This window comes from Pteronotus mesoamericanus, unplaced genomic scaffold, assembly GCF_021234165.1.
Source record: "Pteronotus mesoamericanus isolate MK-2021 breed Mesoamerican mustached bat unplaced genomic scaffold, CSHL_Meso_final contig_59, whole genome shotgun sequence".
In the NCBI taxonomy this organism is placed as follows: Eukaryota; Metazoa; Chordata; class Mammalia; order Chiroptera; family Mormoopidae; genus Pteronotus; species Pteronotus mesoamericanus.
In genome coordinates, this window is record NW_026555206.1 from 7150231 (window position 1) to 7168122 (window position 17892).

General features: G+C 50.5%; 1 protein-coding gene across 1 annotated transcript; it reads left to right on the forward strand.

The window, feature by feature from the left end:
- The first annotated feature begins 16423 nt into the window (after positions 1-16423).
- Positions 16424-17800, forward strand: GPRIN2 (G protein regulated inducer of neurite outgrowth 2). The gene has a single exon (XM_054580500.1). It carries the CDS (start codon positions 16424-16426, stop codon positions 17798-17800), a length of 1377 nt encoding a protein of 458 aa, XP_054436475.1.
- The last annotated feature ends 92 nt before the right edge of the window (positions 17801-17892 follow it).

Genomic DNA, 17892 nt, shown 5'->3' on the forward strand with positions numbered 1-17892 from the left:
ACTAAGCAAACAACTAGAACAGGAATAGAATCACAGAAATGGAGATCAGGGGAGAGGAGGAGCGGGGAAAATGGGGAAAAAGGTACTGGGAATAAGAAGCATAAATAGCAGGTATAAAATAGGCAGGGGGAGATTAAGAATAGTATAGGAAATGGAGAAGCCAAAGAACTCATATGTACAACCCATGGACTTGAACCAAGGTGGGGGGGGGGACGTGGCGGAGCTGGTGGGACAGGGGTGCAGGGTGGAAGAGAATAAAGGGGAGAAAAAAATGGGACAACTGTAATAGCATAATTGAACATATATATATCTATCTCAAAATTTGTTATTATTTAGCAAGAAATTTTTAGTTAGATGGCCTTCAGTTTGACTTAGCAACTGAAGGTTATCATCTAAGACCTGGACTTCTTGTGTCTTTCTGTTCTTCCATTTTAGCACTTGCCACCTTAAAGTTGCAAGATAGCTACTACAGCACTGAGTTTGTTGTCGTCTAGTACCAAAATCAAAGGCAGAAAAGAAGGAAGGGAACATGGGCATGATAAGTCCTTCTTTCTCTCTCAGTTCTATTCTTTTACAGGAAAAATCCCAGTACAATAACCCTTATTGGCCAGCTGTGCTCATTTTAAGAGAGACCAAGAAAGTGAGTATCTGACATTCTCAGCCTTACAATGGAAGGTAAGTAAAGGAAAGAGACAACAGAAATAGTTGCCTATGCCACAGGATTTTTACTCCTATTTTACAGATGAGGAAAATAAGGCTCAAAGGGCCTTAGTTATGCACTCAAGAACACATAACTGGAAATTGGCCAACCTTAGCTTTTAAGCCAGTTTTGAGTAATCCAAAAACCCATGATCTTTCCTTTGCAGCATGAATCATCTGTATGTTAAAGACTCAACTTTGAGAAACTTCAAACACAGAGCAGGTAAATAGTAAGGAATGTGTTTGAAGGTAAATACCAGACAACCTATCAGTGGATCAAAGAGATAGGGGTGTATTGTTGTGTAAAAAGCAGCCCAAAGATTGGCAGCCCAGGATAAGGCAGCTGCTCATGGAGCATCAAGAGTCCCAGCTCCCTATCCTCCTCTTTCACCTTCCTTATTGTGTAGCTTCTGTCCTTATGTTCCTAGGATGGCTGTTGCGTCTCAAGGCATCACATCTAGCTTTCCTGAGAGCTCTACTGGTGAGCTCATCTTACCTCTACAAGGTCAAAACAAGTTCATACGGCTACCTTAATTACAAGAAAGTCTATAAAGGCAAATACACTTACCTGGGTACATTGTCATACTAGACAAAACTGGGACTCTGTTAGAAAGAAATAAGAGAGAAAAATTGTGTAGTGGTTGTCATTAGTGCAGTGTGTATTGGACCATTATATTTGATATTCCTCTTTTCATGCTGGTGGTACAAAGCTCCACTTGGGGCTCAGGCATAGTTGTGGGATTTACTTTGACCAGTGAAATATGAACAGAAGTGACATGTATCACTTTCAGTGGAAACTTTAAAAATTGGTGCATAATTCCCCATGTTCTTTTCTATTGATGTGATAATTATAAAAGTGTGTATCAAGAAGCCTCTAGTTGCCTGAGTCCCTGAGGGAGCAGAGGACATATGATGAATATAAAGCATAAGAGAGAAATAGACTTTCATTTAGCTAGGCCACTGATATTTTTGTGAGGTTTGCTATTGCAGCATAAGCTAGCCTATCCTGACACAGGTAGGTAATTAGCAGTGTCTGCTATTTGGTCTTCAGGCTAGGTCATTATTGGACTAATGAGGAGCCAAGACCTAGGTCTGGACTGGCACAAACAGTTACCCCTGAAGCAAGGGCTGTGTTAGTGGTCTCACGACAAGAATTGGGGGTCCATAGTTTCCCAGGCATTAGGGAAACTGGAGCTGTCATTGATACCATATCTGAGCCGGCTGACCCAGCCACCCATCCATTGGCTAGGTCTTTAGCAATGTCTCCATCTCTTTGTCAAGCCATAGAAATACATGCAGTAAGGATTTTTTTTTATGTTAGCCACGCAGCCTAGCTTCCCTCTTATAGTAACCGAAACTATGTCCCCTCTCCCATCAGATGCAATCTGCCCTGCTCTCCCCTGGTTAAGGGGTGGGGCAGGATGCAAAATGGGCCAGTCAAATGCTCTCAGTCTGAAATTTAAATCTTGGGTAGGATAATCCAGATGAGTTAGAAACTGATTGAAATTTATTCACCCTGCTGGTGGTACTCAGAGGAGATCATCCATTAAGGCCTCCTATCTAGGTCCTCAGAGCTCCATTCAGAGTAATTTTTTCTGGCCTCTCTGAAAGGACCACACATCACCCAGAGATTCCAGACCTGGAGCTGGATGCAGCAACTGACTGAGAGCCTACATCCTCTCTTTTCTTCTGATGCAGTGGTTATGAGTAGGTTTTGGTGGTATATAGTACAACTGCATTATTTTAAGCAAGAACATTTTAACAAGTATGTTTTTTTGGAGGAAGGATAAGTGTGGATGTTGGGCAGCCAAAGGGTCAGGTTACAGTGAACATTTGTTGTTTTTTTCCTGTCCAGAATCAATTCTTGTTTTTTCTAGTGACAAAACCCATGTCTTCCTCTATTCTCAAACAATGCTATAAGGTAGGCTGACTGCTCCTTGACTCCAGAAGTAGTCTAGATCCAGAGTTGGCCAGTCAGAGCATTGTGTTCCTTAAGCCACAGTGATGGAAGAAGAGCTGGGCGCTGACTCACAGTAGTTTACTAGGACCCAACCCTACAGTTTGGGGGAAAATGTTGAGAGTGCTTATAACAATACTAGTTAATGCAATAACGTGGCATTGTTCTCAACTTCTTAACATTCTTCTCCATGGACTTAAAGCTGTGAGGATATAATATAGGAGCTGCTGAGAGCCAAGTCCATATAGAAAATCTGTCTATAAGAGGTGAAGTGGTGCCACGTTCTAATGGTATCACTTAAGTCTGTGGATCTAGCCAAACCAGACTGCCTTGAACTCTTGACTTACAAGAGCCAAAGAAAAGTTCTTTTGGTACCTCAGCCAATTTGAGTTGAGTCTCTGCCTCTTCAAGAACAAAAAAATACTGGCAAATATTTCTGTGTAGAAGTAAGAGACACATTGGTATTGGTACCTGCCCGCCCATAGCCCAGCAGAGGGGACAGCAGTAGGTGGACCTGTTTTAGACCATGTGACCATTGTATGGGAGACACCACCTAAACCAGCAGGACTTGTGGGTTTTCTTTTGGCTTTAAAGATGACCTATGCCTATCAGATTCCTCTTGAATTGATGAGTTGGAAAAATGGCAGAAGTTAGGCAGCTAGCTGCAGGGGTAGCGAGAAGGATGCATTAAGACAGCGATTTACAACCTTTTTAAAATCTCATGGCACACATAAACTACTAAAATTCTGTGGCATGCTGAAAAATATATTGTATTTTTTGTTGAATCTAACAAAAAATAGGTATAGTTTTGATTCCTTCACACTGGACGGCTATTGTGGTGTTGTCTATTGTCACTTTTTTTATTTGACAATATAAGACTTCAGTGCCCCTAACTAAATCAGGTATTGCATGTTTGAAAAATTCTTGCAGCACACTGGGTGAAAATCGCTGTGTTGAAAATGCCTCCAGGAGATGCTGGGGAGTTGGTGGTGATTCAAGGCATTCAAGCAGCAGAAATCTTGTGTCAGTAGAGGGTGCTAGTTGGTAGAAAGAGCCTAGGTGAGGAAACTCAGGAGTGAAGTGGTGCACCTTGCTCCAGGGAGGAAGTGATGCAACAATGTATGTTTCTGGATCTATCTTACTTGTTCCTGAGAACTTTCCAATTATGGTTCAAATCTCCATGTATTCTTATAACAAATCTATTTTTCTCCCCAAGCAAGCTTCAGGTGGACTCTGACTTACCTTGCAAGACTCAACTCAGGGATCTGCCTTCCATGTAGCTTCCACAATACTTCAGGCTCAGCAGAATACTATCACTGGGGCTGCTTTTGGTAGCAAGGGATGGAAATTTAATCTAAACTAGTTCTAACAAAAATGGTATTTGTTGGCTTCCTTAGTTGAGAAGTCAAGGGATGAGACCAGCCTTAGCCTTAACTGGATGCAAGGCTCAGATATGTACTTGGGACCTGACTGCTCTCACATCCTCATTTTGTCATCCTCTGGGCTGGCTCCGATGCCAGGCTTTGTTTAAGATAGTGGCTTCAGTCCCCAGATCTCTTTCTGGACAACAGTGTTTTCTTCTCAGAACTCTCAGAGAAATTCTTTATCAAATGTCATTGGCTCTGTGTGACACATGCTTATGCTGAACAATGTCTGTGGCCAGGGTAGTGTGAGGCAGTGATTGGTTTACTCCTCCTCTGAGACCCACCCAAAGCACATGGGTGTAGAAGAGAGAGGGTGAGTAATTTTTAGAATATAGATTGAGCTGCTGGAAGAGAGACTTCAAATAAGATTGGCTTAAGCAAGATAGAAGGTTTTTTCTTCTCATCTATCTGCAGGTAAGCAATCTGGGAGCCCAGGTTTTCCCTACATTTTTGCTTAACTATCCCTAGGTAATGTGTGTCCATGGGTTTTGAGATGTTTCACCATCTCTGCTGCCTAGCAGGTGGAAACAGAAAAGAGGAAAGAAGAGGGCTTATCACGTCTATTTAAAGGCACCACCCCTGCCTGCTTCAGTCCTGCTGGTCAATTACTTGGCCAGACAGCTTCCCAGAAGATGAGGAAATAGCCTTTGTTTCCCCCTGGATTTCTATATCTCCAGAGGAAAAACAGGGATTCTTTAAACAGAAGGAAATCATGACCAGTGGGGACCATTAGCAGTCTCAGTCCCAGTCTATCCCTTTAGAGAATCAACTATCTGTGTTCCCTGCCCATTCTTCCAAAGCTCTGAAAGCTCTCTCCCTGGGGAAGGCAACCCCAAAAGATACTGACTGGCTTAACACCACAACTACACGCCAACCAGGGGAGAGGGAAAGGGCGAGGCACATTCCTTCTGAAGGGCACCACTGAGAAACTGCAAGCATCACTTCTCACATCTCACTGGACAGAGCTAGTCACATGGCATGGCTGGTTGCCCAGTGTCCTGGCAATGTTCTCTCTATTCTGAGTAGGCATGTTCTTAGCTAGAGGAGTTCTATTACTACAGAGGGGAGAATATGTACTAGGGGACAACTAGCAGTCTCTATCTTGGGGTGATCCCCCAAATGAAAGGGGGGATGGATTGTGGGGAGCTAAAAAGCAACAGATGTCTACCGTAATGCCTCTTCTTTGTGTGCTCCAGCCCTTCTGTCTCCTTTAATCACTCTGCTCTAATTGTCTGTCTGTCATTGCTGTCCCTGAATCCCTCAGCACACAGGCCTTAAGGTCAAGGCACGTCTGATTCAGCGTGTATTCCAAGCTCATAGTCTAGGACTGGCACTTGTTAGGGACTCAGTAAAATATTTGTGGATGAAACTGAAATGGTAATAGGTATTCCTGGACAAACTAACTCTCTCCACCCCCCAACCCCACTTTCTCTCAGTGAGCATCTATTAAATGGCAGGTCCTGGGAAGTCAGTGTCTTTTTCACTCCAAAACCTGGAGTGGAGTGGCTAGAGGAGTCTCCCAAACTGGTGACGTTTTGGTCTGAAAAACAGATATTGTTCAACTAGCTGAAGCTCTCTTTTCCTTAGGCATTGAAGACACACTGACACATTGAACATTCAATATTTCCTCCTCTGAGACTCCCAGACATGCTTCCCCCAGTGGTCATCTGTGTTTTGGGCCAGCTCATTGTTGTTTTACCCTTAGTCTAGCAACAGCGTCGTGTCTTTCCACCACTCTGTGACTCTGGAGGGACCGTCAGTTTTAGTACAGTGCCTCCATCCTCCCAGGAGGAGTACATTGTCAAGCAGGGTCAGCAAGATTTGGTTTGTGGGTCCAGAGATGTGGCGACATGGATTTGGGGCTGCCAGCAACCTTATTTCCCAAGAGGAGAGAGCCTGTGTAAGGATAAATCTAATCTAGGGATGGGGTCAGAAGGAAGGAGTGAGTGAGACAGAGCCTTGGCCACATGATGTGAGCCTTTAGCTTTAGCAATACCCAAAGGTGGAGTCAATGAACTCTCTCATTTGCCTAAACTACAATTTTAGCCCTTTTATCCAGCATTCAAAACTATTGTTTGATAGGCAAGTGAGTTAACTGAAAGACAACTGGGAAGCAAACTGATTCAGAATTTTTCTAGATTGTTATGATTCTCCTATTCTTTTTCAAGTTGCCTTTTCCATATTTAGCCAATTAACTGACAGCAGTTTTTGTGACTCACTTTCCAAAGTATTTAACCTAGTTTTCACAGGAACAAACTTTCTTTTCATATTTATAATCCACCAGTTTATGTGCTGTCAATTAAATTTCATAGTTACAACACATACACTTGGAATAAGTAACTTTGATGCAAACAAACTCAACTGACTCTTGGTAAGCCAGCTGCTCAACGGGAGAAAGCAGCAGTGTCCAGCTCGTGCTAGCTTATCCTCTGGGTCCCCAGCATCCAGAAGGCTGTGGCCTTGACTCCTCTTTTCCCTCTCTTACAACTGTGGGTCCTAATTAAAACTTGTTTTTCTTTGATGAAGATTCTTTCTGGGAGATATTATTGCTGGTCACAAATATTGCATAGGCGCCAACATCGTTTGGCCAACAGTCTCCTCCACTTTCTGCAATGGCTGTTTCAAACCTCTTCCACTTTAGTCATTCCTCCAAACTTTCTATCTTCCCCTTTTTGTCTCAGCACATGAGCTTGCCCTTTATTTCACAGAGAAAACAGAAACAATCAAACTTCAATCTCTAAACCCAGTAAGTTACCTAGCACTTCTCCTGTCATTTCTTCTTACTTCATGGAGAGGCTGCCTTACTCCTGTTTTACACGTTTAGAATCTCAGCCCAAGGGGCCTTATGCCAGCAGTGGCTCCCACTCTCTTCTGTTCTTCATTCATTCTCTCACTGTGGGTCCTTCTCCTTGCTGTCAAATATGCTCAACTTGTTACAATGTGCAGTGGATCTATCTGTGTTTGGCCACACAGCTTCCATTCCCCCTTCTGGGGAAAACATGCTGTGTGTGCGGTCCTGGTGGGCCATGGGTGCTCCTAGAGAGATTCATTTGGCCAGGTATTCCTTCACCATCCAAGGACACAGGGCACATGGCTGTAGCTCAGCAAAATGAGCTCTTGCTTCCCTGGGACTTTGAATTTTTGCCTGAGAGGCACACAAAGTACAAAGAACTGGAATCTTTCTTTCCATGGTGGCGACAAGGCGAGACTGTGGAGTGGCTCCTGCTGCTGAGGAACTGCTCTCTCAAGGAACCTGGCCCCTGTCTGAAAGGACTGAGGCAAACTCTCTAATAGCTTCTTTTCTGACCTCCCTGCAGTCTTCCAACACATCCCCCTTTTGCTTAACTTACCCATAATTGTTTTCTGTCGCTTGAAATCAAGGAATACTGGTACATGATGCAACCTATTAAAAAACAAACCATAAAACAGAACCAAAACCAAAAAACCTCTCTCTTGACTCCACATCCCTTTCCAAGTGATACCTTTCTTTCTTCTCCTCTTTATGGTTATGCTTAAAAGAGTTGTCTGCACCTGCGCTGTCTATGGTTCTCTCCTCCAGCTCATCCTTTAATCTACTCCAGTGGCTTCTGCTCCTATCACCTCATTGAAGCTGCTTGCTCTAAGTGCCCTGGATTACAACAATGTTTTAGTTTCCCTCTTTCTTTTCTGGCTGCCCCTTCTCAGTCCTTTGCCACTTGGTTACTCATAGCAGAGTACTAGGACCTTTTCTCTACATTCTCTCTGAAAGTCTTATCCACTCCTTTGATGTCAGGGACCTCTGTTCCCTGTGATGCCCAGACTTCCTAGGAAACTCCAGTCCTTTATGTTCAACTCGCCTGTCTGGCCGGTGTGTCTCCTCCATCCCACTGCTCCCCCACAGAACTCCTGAGCACACTGTATTTGCTCCTCTTCTGTCAGGGTTCCAAGTCTTAGGAAATAGCTCTTGACCAGAGCCTCCTCTCTCTACCAAAGCAACCAACAAAACCCACTCCCACACCATGCAGTCCTGGCTTATATCCTCAGAACCTGACTCAGGAGGAACCTGATAAATTTTTGATCAAATGACATAGCAGCAAGAACAGTCTATAGAACACTTCTATAAACCCCATCTTCAGCACAGCCCTGTGAGGCAAGTATAATTGTTACCACTGCAGATGAAGAAACCAGAAATATGGACAGTATTGCCTGGGTGTGGGACTGAAGAGCAAATGAATGGGGGTTGGGAGAGTTGGGATTGCAATTTATGTCTGGCTCCTCATCCTGGGCTTTCCCTGAGAAGCCAGGGGGAGTTTCCTTGACAAATGGAAGAAGAGGACCAGTTGAAGAAAAATACCAAGGCCAGGGTGATGCTCAGAGAGCCTAGTGTCAGGTCCAGCCAGGCTGCATCTGCAGGCACCTAGTGTGGTAGACATTAGTTGACATCCAGCTCCAAGCAGGCCTCCTGAAACAGTTGAGATAAGGGGCTTGGAGGATTCTCAGGTGCTCGGGGAGCTGGAAGCCCCAGGTTTCAGTCCTGGATCTGACACTAACTCTATGCAATCCCATGTAGCTTATCCCTTCTTGGTGCTATGTTGACTTCCCTAGAAAGAAACTACGAGTAAGACTTCTGAGATGCAGAAGGACAAGTCCTAATCCTGGGCAGCAACGGGTGGTGGCCTCAGCAAACAATTTCCACATTTGCCCTCTTTGGCTGGGACTCCCCTGCCAGGCTATGTGGTGGGAGGCCAAGGCCTGGAGCCCCTGCTTGGACCCTTCTGCTGGCTTCCAGTGCTCTGTTCCCCAGGGCAGCTGTCTGCCAGGCTCTGCAATTGTGCCCTAAGACCCCACTGAAAAAGGTCTTCCTGAGGAGAACCCCACCCATTCCACCAGTGACTAAGTCCCCAGCTCGAGGCTGTAACTGACCAGGGTGGGGAGGAGTAGAGAAGAGAGGACCAACACTTCCAGACCTTAAGAAGCAGGATCTCAGGCTAGTAGGACGTAGGCTGCAGTGCCTGTGGTTAAAAGCATGAGGGCATGATTTGCAGGGTCAAATGCTGTGCCTGACATAGTACCACCTGTTGTGTTCTTGGGCCTATGTGGCAAACTGATAAGGGGCAGCTTAGAGCTACAGGCAGGAGTACTAAGGCTGGGAGGGGGTTCCACATGGAGAGAATGCACCAAGGCATGGGGTGGCTGGGTGCTGGGTCAGAGCTCCACCTGCGGCATCATGCCTCATACCCGTACCCTGGACTATATGCCGGGCTAGCAGGGCTAACTGGGGGCTGAATGGTGAGGCTCCTGCCTGGGCTTTCCACTCTCAGCCTTGCTTGCAGAGGAATGCCTTGCAGGACTGGGGGACTTTTTGTAGAACCCGCCGACCCCCTTCCTCCAATGGCAGTACAGGGTTCACAGAGGCCAGTGTTGAGGCTGGGGCCTGATGTCTTCCCAGACTATAGGAGGTGTCTAGATGGCCACTGGACCTCTAAGCAAACAGCTGCACAAGCAAATCAGGGGTCCCTGGAGCTGGGAGCAACAGAGGAGGGCCGACATTGGGACCCGTATCTCAGAGACTAGGGCCCAGAGGTAGGACAAGGTGCTCTTATGGACTGACCCTCTGTGTGGGTGATAGAAACCCCTTGAGAGTGGAAGGGGTCAGGGGCAACTCCAGGCCTGTGGCCATCTGTTGAGTCTGTGCCCAGAGCCTGGCCAGTGACTGTAGGAGTTTGGTGAGTGTTAAGGGAACTGAACACTCAGGACACTAGCTTGATAGGGCGTGACCAGGCGTTCCCAGGGCCTGGACTGACTCCAGGCCTTTGTGGGGCTGGTAGGAAGGAAGCAGGGCATTTGGTGGCTGCAGGAACGGAGGGAAGGGGTGCAGGCTTTGGCGGGGGTGGGGGTGGGGGCGGGGCTCAGCTCACTCCCGCAGGTTATTGAGCACACCAGCTGTTGGGGTCCATGCGGGGGGGGCGGATCCATGGGGGCCACCAAGGCATTCCTCTGCAAGCAAGGCTGAGAGTGGAAAGCCCAGGCAGGAGCCTCACCATTCAGCCCCCAGTTAGCCCTGCTAGCCCGGCATATAGTCCAGGGTACGGGTATGAGGCATGATGCCGCAGGTGGAGCTCTGACCCAGCACCCAGCCACCCCATGCCTTGGTGCATTCTCTCCATGTGGAACCCCCTCCCAGCCTTAGTGCTCCTGCCTGTAGCTCTAAGCTGCCCCTTATCAGTTTGCCACATAGGCCCAAGAATGCCCGGAATTGGGTTGGGGGACAAAGGTGGGATCAAGATGCAGTCAGGGAAAGGGGTGGGAGAATACGGGCCTTTGTGGCTGGGCTGGGGACGCAACTCTGGGGATGGAGTCAACGAGGTTGGGGTCGTGGGGGCTGGGCGGCCTCAGCGTACCATGCCTGGAGCTTGGAGGAGCCACGGAGGAGCTCAGACGACCAAAGTCGGTTCTTGGATCCGGAAGGATCGGACTGTGGGGTCCAGGGCTTGGAGAATGGGGGGCCGTAGGGGCGGGGCTAGAAGGGAACGGCTAGGTATCTGAGAGGGCGGGCCCTAGAGCTTAAGGGTATCGAGGGCAGGATCGGAAGCCCGAAACTAGTGAAGGGCGGAGCCAGGATGACGCAGAACATTCGGAGGGGCAGCGAGGCGTGGGGTCTCCAGAGGGCTGTAGACCGCGGTGCGGGGAGTGCAGAGCGTGGGGCGCAGGGCCCGAGGGCGGGGCTATGAGGAAGTGGACTTGGGGGCCGGGTCGTAGGTGAGTTAGACGTCGACGCCAGCTGTGGACCGCGGGGGCGGGCCCAGGTGAGCGGGGACACCGCCCCCTGCGCCCCTCCTCTCTCCAGAAACCCCTCCCAGCCGTCCTTCCGCACCTCCCAGCGCCCGCTCTGTGGGTTGGGCGAACCGGGACTAACGGAGTCTGCAGCCCAGGTCGGGCCCGGCACCATCTTGGGCCGCTACGCTGAGCACCTGTGGCGATCGCAGGACAAGCACTTACGCCGGCCCCGGGCGGGCAAGAGGGTGAGAGGGCGGCTCCGAGCGTGCCCGAGGGTGGGTCAGGGGAATGGATGGCATGGGCGGTGTCTTCCTTTCCTGCGCGCCAGAACCCCACTCCTCACCTCTCTCTGTGCTCAGACCCTCCGCATCCTGGCCCCTGCTCAGAACTCAGCGCCCCCCATGACCGCATTCCTCTTTCCATCTCTGCTCTCATTGCCTATCCCATCCCCTCGTCTGTTTTCTCTGCCCATCCTCCCATTTACTCTGCCCAAGACCCCGTCTCCTGCTTCCACCCCTGGTCCTGTCGCTTCTTACCGCTCCCATTCCTCCTCCCCGCTCCATCTTACCCTCCGCTGACTGCCTCCAGCCCCAAACCTCCCTTCCTTCCCCTCCTATTCCTCCTGCCCTCCATCCCTACTCCCTTTCCCCACAGTCCCGCCTTCCTTCAGTTACTGTCTTGGCTACTGGGAAGATCTTTATCTTCGTTTTGGGGAATGTGTTGAGGACCTTCTCCCTGAGTCCCGGTGGGCTTTTGTGCCTGAGGGGCGGAGAAGGGAGCCCTGCCTTGCGGGGCGGGGGTGTGTTGTGGTGTGTTGTGGTGTGGTGTGCTCAGGCCTGGACGATTGGTGTGCAGAATGCAGCTGTGTAGGCAGTGTTTCCTGCAGGCTGGAACAGCAGAAGGGCCTGTGCGTCCACCTCTGGTGTAACTACGGGTGGGGCATGGACCCATGGCGGTGCATGGGTGCCTGTGTGCCTGTGGGCAAGCAGGTAAGGGTACAACAGCCACCTGGGCTGCTTCTGGTTTGGGGCAGCTGCGTCTGGAGGCTTACCTTCTCCACTCAAGGTGCTTCCTGGGAAGTGTGGGCAAACCCTTAGTGGAGGAAGCGCTGGGGCTTCCCTCTGGTTAGCAGAGCTGGGTTCTTGGGGCCACTAAGCCAGAGTTACCTTAGAACCCTTTCCTGGCACAGCTTTGTTCCTGGGCATCTTGTTCTTAAAGGACCCTCTCTGTGACAGGCAGGTTTTGTCCCCTCCAAACACTCCCTCTCAGGAGAGTTCCCTGTTGCATTGCCCAACTTTGGCCATGAGTCTTTTTGTCAGGACTTTTGCTGCTGGGTTGAATCAGACCACCTGCTGAAGGTTGCCACGCTCTTGACTCTGCAATGAGGGATTTGTGATGTGTGTTAACTCTACCTGGTGCCTGGGTGCTAAGGTCCATATTTAAGAATTGTTCATTTGCCCCTCCTGATCACATGAGTTTGCCTTTCCTGCTTTGGTTCCGCTGGAAGCAGAAGTCACCACCCCGCTTAAGATGGCAGGAGTAGGATCTGAAATGGGCCTGCCTTGGTTGTTCCCCTTGGCAAACATCCAAAGGTCACTGTTCCTGTGCTGGGGCAACATAGCAAGAGGTAGAACCTTGGACCAAGAGACCTAGTGGTCTCTTCAGTTGGCTCAGTTTGGAAATTTCTGCAGAACTGGGAACTTTTACTCAAAATGACAGTGCTTGATTGCTGCATGCGAGGCTGGTTGCTCCTCCATGTACTGATTAGCAGAACAGTGGCAACAGGACAGTCCTGTATTGGCCACAGGCACTGGCCACTTCACAACTTTGATTGTCATCAACTGGGGCAGGAGAGAGAATATTAAGGTGTCGTCCTAAGAACGCCAGGGAGCCTTGGATACTTCTATGTTCCTGTCCTTTATTCTGTGCTAAAACATCTTCCCAGGCGCTCTTTAGGGTAAAACCAGAGCCTTTCCCATGGTTTTTAAGGCAGCTGGGCATTTAGAATGCAGACTCCAAACTTGTGTGTATATCTGTGCTTGTGTGCCCACATGGGCATGCATATCCTCCACAGTTAAGGTTTGAAATAGACTGGAAAATTTAGTGTGGTGATGAAGACACGGGGGACACTGGTAGTGGATAGGTCCTACGATCGCATGAAGGTAGGAAATATTGGGAAGTGAGACTAGGGTAATCTGTGGGGGGTCTCAGTGGCTTCCTAAAAGGGCCTTTTGCTGCCCCCATCCCCACCCCCACCCCCACCCTATGATACCTTGAGAAGTAGTCACTCCTGTTGGAATGGTAAAGAAAAGATTATTAACAATTATCATTTGAGACAGTCTGTATGCCATCACATTTAGTCTTCACAAAAACCCTGCAAGGTAGGGATTTACTTCTGTTTTGCAGGTTGAGGAAACTGAAGCTGAAAGAGGTTAGGTGTCTACCTGAAGGCATGCACACAAGAAGGAGAAGAGCCAGGGCTGGAAGTAGACTTGTTGGTCTGCTCAGCCATGGCTCCAGTGCATATGTGGTCAGATCTCATCACTCCCTACAAGGCACCTTTTCTTTGAGATAGGGGGTGTGGGAAACCTCCTTTCCCCAGAGGTAGCCTGCATTATTTCCCTCAGAGCCCGTCCTTCTTTTAGGGGTGGGAAGGCCAGGTTTTAGGAGGAATACGCTGTCGGGGTTTAGCTGTGGGTTCTCGGACATTGCTGACCTGCTCCACATATCCGTTTTGTTATGTGGCACTTGTGGAAGTGGGATGAGGAAAGGAATCAACACATACAGAGCACTCCCCCACCCCCATGGGGTCTTTGTTGTTATTGCTCTCTGAGTCACAGCTAGCCCTGGGCACTGGGTAGCTACCTGGTGAGGCAGGCACAAGGGAATCCTTGTCACTGATGGCTTCTGACTCGTTCCTGGTAGGGTCTCATGGCACCCCAGCTTCATTCCACCTGGCTCGTCAGGTGGGCCAGGGCCCGGCTTGGTTCTTTATGGCCTTGCTCCGTAGGAGGGTCCAGGGAAGGTGAAACTCAGTCAGAGGCTGTGTAGGCTGTCCAGATGGGGCCTCCTTGGTGTTCTTGGATGTACAGCTGGGTGGTTGTCTGCCTGCTAGGGGCTGTTAGTGTCCACAGCCTTCCTGGCCAGTAGGCTCACCTCCTGCCCTCCTTGCTCTTGGGCAAGTCACTAAACCTCTGAGTTTTGTCCTTCTCATCTGTAGAGTGGGAATGATGATGTATCTCATGAAGTTGTTCTGACAAATCAATGAGACAGTGCTGGAAAGAATGTGGCACATCTGGCACACGGTGGGTGATTTGGTGCTGGGAACTATCATCATCATCATCATTATCATCATCATAGTTATTGGCTTTGTTGCCCTTCTCTGCTTATGTGTCCATCATTCACACTCAAAGCAGGGCCTGGGTCATGGTCTCTCTTGGCTGTTTATCATTTTCACGATCCTTCCAGGAATCAGTCTGGTGTTGGCCCCAAGGAGCAGCCAGGATGGGACACTCTTGCCCAGGCTAGGGCAGGGTCTGGAACTGCTCAGTCTAGTATGGTAGTCATTAATCACATGTGGCCAGTACCTACTGTATTGAGTAGTGCAAGGTAGATTCTTTCATCATCATAGGAACTTGTGCTGAGCTGGACTCCACAGCAAGCCTTAAGCTCTCAGGGCACTGCAGCTTCAGAAACATCCTCACTGTTTGCTTAAACAGCCAACGGCCATTTGCTGAGTGGTGATAGCAAGAAATTTGTAATTATACAGAAACTGAGTTCCTGAGGGCCCTTCCCACATTCCCTTTCAGGTGGCCTTGCTCACCTGGCCAGGGTGGTTAGTTTTTCAGCAGTTCTTATCAGCCCAGGGGTGGGAGGGTGGGACTGGGATTGCCCAAACTGTACCTGTTGCTTGCTATCCCTGTCCTGTTTCTCCAGCCCATCCTGCCAAGCAGGGAGTCCCAGAGTGATGTTCCTAATTCACAGCTTTGTTAAGGGCTAGGTTGGCCCAGATGCCCTGACCCCACCTCTTCTGGTGCCTGGGTGCTACGGAGCCTGGCGCCAGGACCAAGGATGTGTGGACCATGACCTCAGCCCTAGCCTGCTGCTGCTCCCCCTTGGGTGCTTTGAACACACGCCTCCTACCTTCTGCTCACGCTATTGCTTGTCCCCAGCACCCTTTGCCTCCTCTTTCTCCAGGCCCAACTTACACAGCTGGGTCCCCAGGAATCCTTTTCTGATCCATCACACAAAATGTGTTCTTGCCTTAGAAGTGCCTTCCCACACACTAGTTTTTGGTGCTCAGCCCTTTTCTTTGTGGTTGACTCTTATATTTGCTCCTTCTCTCGGTCAGGCATACAGCAGGCATTCTCTGAGTTTCAGCTGTATGTCAGGTAAGTACTCGGTGCTAGACAGACAGGACAACAGGCCCCAGGCCTGCTCTGACAGCTTCAGTCTGGTTAGAGGCCCATGGTTGGCCAGATTCTTCCATCCAGGCCAAATAGTGCTCAGCCAGACATGTGCCAGCCCAGCTCAGGAAAGCTTCCCCGGGAGGAGATGCTGAGGCTGAAGGGGCCAGTGCTGACATGAGGCTACAGATGGGTCAGTGGGCAGGTCTAGAGGGGTCTGTGTGGCTGAAGGAAGGGACAGAAATGGCAGGGAAGGAGGGGGGCAAAGAGGGTGCAGGCATACTTGGCAAGAGGGAATTTAAACTTTATGGAGGGTGTGTCCAATTGGTGGTTTGGGACCCCATCCCCAGGGCATAGCTGAATCTAAATTAGTCAGAGCCTGGCATGCAGGTGTTCAGGAGATGGCTGTGGAATGAAAAAATGCTGAATGAGTTCTGTGTGTACAGGCCTGGTGTGGGGGGCCTCTCCCTATCCTTGGAGCCAGAGGTGGGAGTTGGGAAACTCCTGCCCTTTCACAGACGCTGAGATTGAATTCCAGGGACAGAGAGCTCAGCCAGGCTGGGTCAGAGAAAATGGGGGTAGGCCACGGGAGAACCTGGGCAGGTCTCAGTAAGTCCTGTATCCACTATTTATTAACCCCACAAACCTTCTCTGGACCCCTACTGTGTACCAGGGAGTCCCCAGTCCAGAGCCAGATGGATACTGACAGTTGCAGGGGGAACCAGGCTAGTATTTGTCAGTCAGGCTTTACTGGTTATTAAAATACTGTAATACTTACATGCTGATTGACTAAGAGCTATTGTCTCAAAGCCCCCACCCACAAAGGCCCCAGCACTTGCCTCTTGCCTGACTTCCCCTCCATCCCCACAGTCAAGCAGTAAAGAGTCAACAGCCAGCATGGTAAGTGGTCTCCAGGACCCTATTCTCAGGCTGGGTCTAGTCACTTGGTACTGGTTATTTGATATTTGTAGTGTCATTCTTGTATATAATGTGCAATGACCTTGATTTGAAGTGTCTGGTGTCTTGTCACTGTTTTGCTTATAGCTCTGAGCCATTGGGAGGCTGGGACTGAAGCTCTCCCCACAGTGTGCCTAGCACCTTGTGAGCCCGTAGCAGAGTCCAGCAGAAGTGCTTCCACTCAACTCAACCCTGTTTCCTCCCTCTCTTTCCTGCAGGCAGTCATGAGCTCCAGCCACCCTGAGCCAGGTGCCCGGGCACCCTTGAGCCCCTGCCCACAACCCTTGTCCCGGAGCTCTTCCAGCCTGCTGGGTGAAGGCCGGGGACAGAGGCCAGAGCTCCGAAAAAGTGCCAGCAGCACTGTATGGCAGTCCCAGCCGGGTGAGGCCAGCACCAGTCCCCAGGTCCCGGAGGAAGAGGGGCACCAGGCTAAGAGCACAGAGCAGACACTGGCCTCTAGCCCCAGGCCATGGCCTGGCACTGTGGGCCACCGGCGGAGCAGCACTGTGGGCAATGTATCTACCATGGGCGGTGGTGACCTGTGTCGCCTGCAGGCCCCCAGCACCACTGCTGTGCAGAGAAGCCACTCGGACCTGGTCCGTAGCACCCAGACCCGGGGCCACAGCAGTGCTCGGAAGGCCAGCCTCAGCTGCTCAGCCCTTGGCAGCTCCCCGGTCCACAGGGCTCGGCTGCAGCCTGGCCGTACTTCCAGCCAGGGAGGGCAGGCCCCTGCAGGCTTGAAAAAGGACCTGGCTGCAGAGGACGGGACTTCAGACTCAGCCTGGACACTGGGAGAGAGTAAGGTGTGGCTGTCACCACTCGATCTGGGAGACACAACTACCCACAGCAGCAGCCCCAAGGCTGGCCCCAAAGCCACTGGGCAGTCAGCCACTACCTCCTGCCATGCTCTGCCCCCAGCAGCTCTACTCTGTGGCATGAAGAAGGTGGGAGCCAGCAGGTACTGCCATGCTCTGCCTGCGCCAGGGGTCCTGGCCTTTCCCAAACTAGTAACATCAGTGAGTGAGTCTGGGCTGCAGGCTCAGCACGGGGTGACGTTCCACTGTAGGTTGCCTGGGGAGCTTCCTGGGCATTCCCACTGCTGTGCCCATCCTTGGGGTCCCACTGGGTTAGCTACGGAGCCTGGCGCCAAGACCAAGGATGTGTGGACCATGACCTCAGCCAGTGACTTGGCTCCAGTGTTGATGTCCCCTCTTTCAGCACAGGATGCTGGTGTGCAGGCAGCCCCCATGGCAGAGTGCAAGGCTGTGGCTACCAGCCCGCCCCTGGAAGCCCCTGTGGCCCTGCACACATTCCCAGAGGTAACTCTGGGGTCCAGCCTGGAGGAGGTGCCATCCCCCGTGCAGGATGTGCGATGGGATGCTGAAGGCATGACGTGGGAGGTGTACGGAGCTGCAGTGGACCCTGAAGTGCTGGGCGTGGCCATTCAGAAGCACCTGGAGATGCAGTTTGAGCAGCTGCAGCGGGAACCTGCCAGTGAGGACAGCCTGTCTGCTGAGGGCCGGAGAGGGCCGCTACGAGCTGTCATGCAGTCTCTGCGGCGCCCCAGCTGCTGTGGCTGCTCCAGCACAGCCCCTGAGTGAGGAGCTGTGACCCTGAGAGCTGTCCTGGGCCCATGGACTTAGCCCCCGCCCAGAGACAGTGAGGGCTACTTGTTCTTTGGACTCACTGGCCA

Bases quoted from the DNA above. Each gene is read 5' to 3' on its own strand.
- GPRIN2 (XM_054580500.1), top strand. From the start codon at position 16,424: ATGAGCTCCAGCCACCCTGAGCCAGGTGCCCGGGCACCCTTGAGCCCC.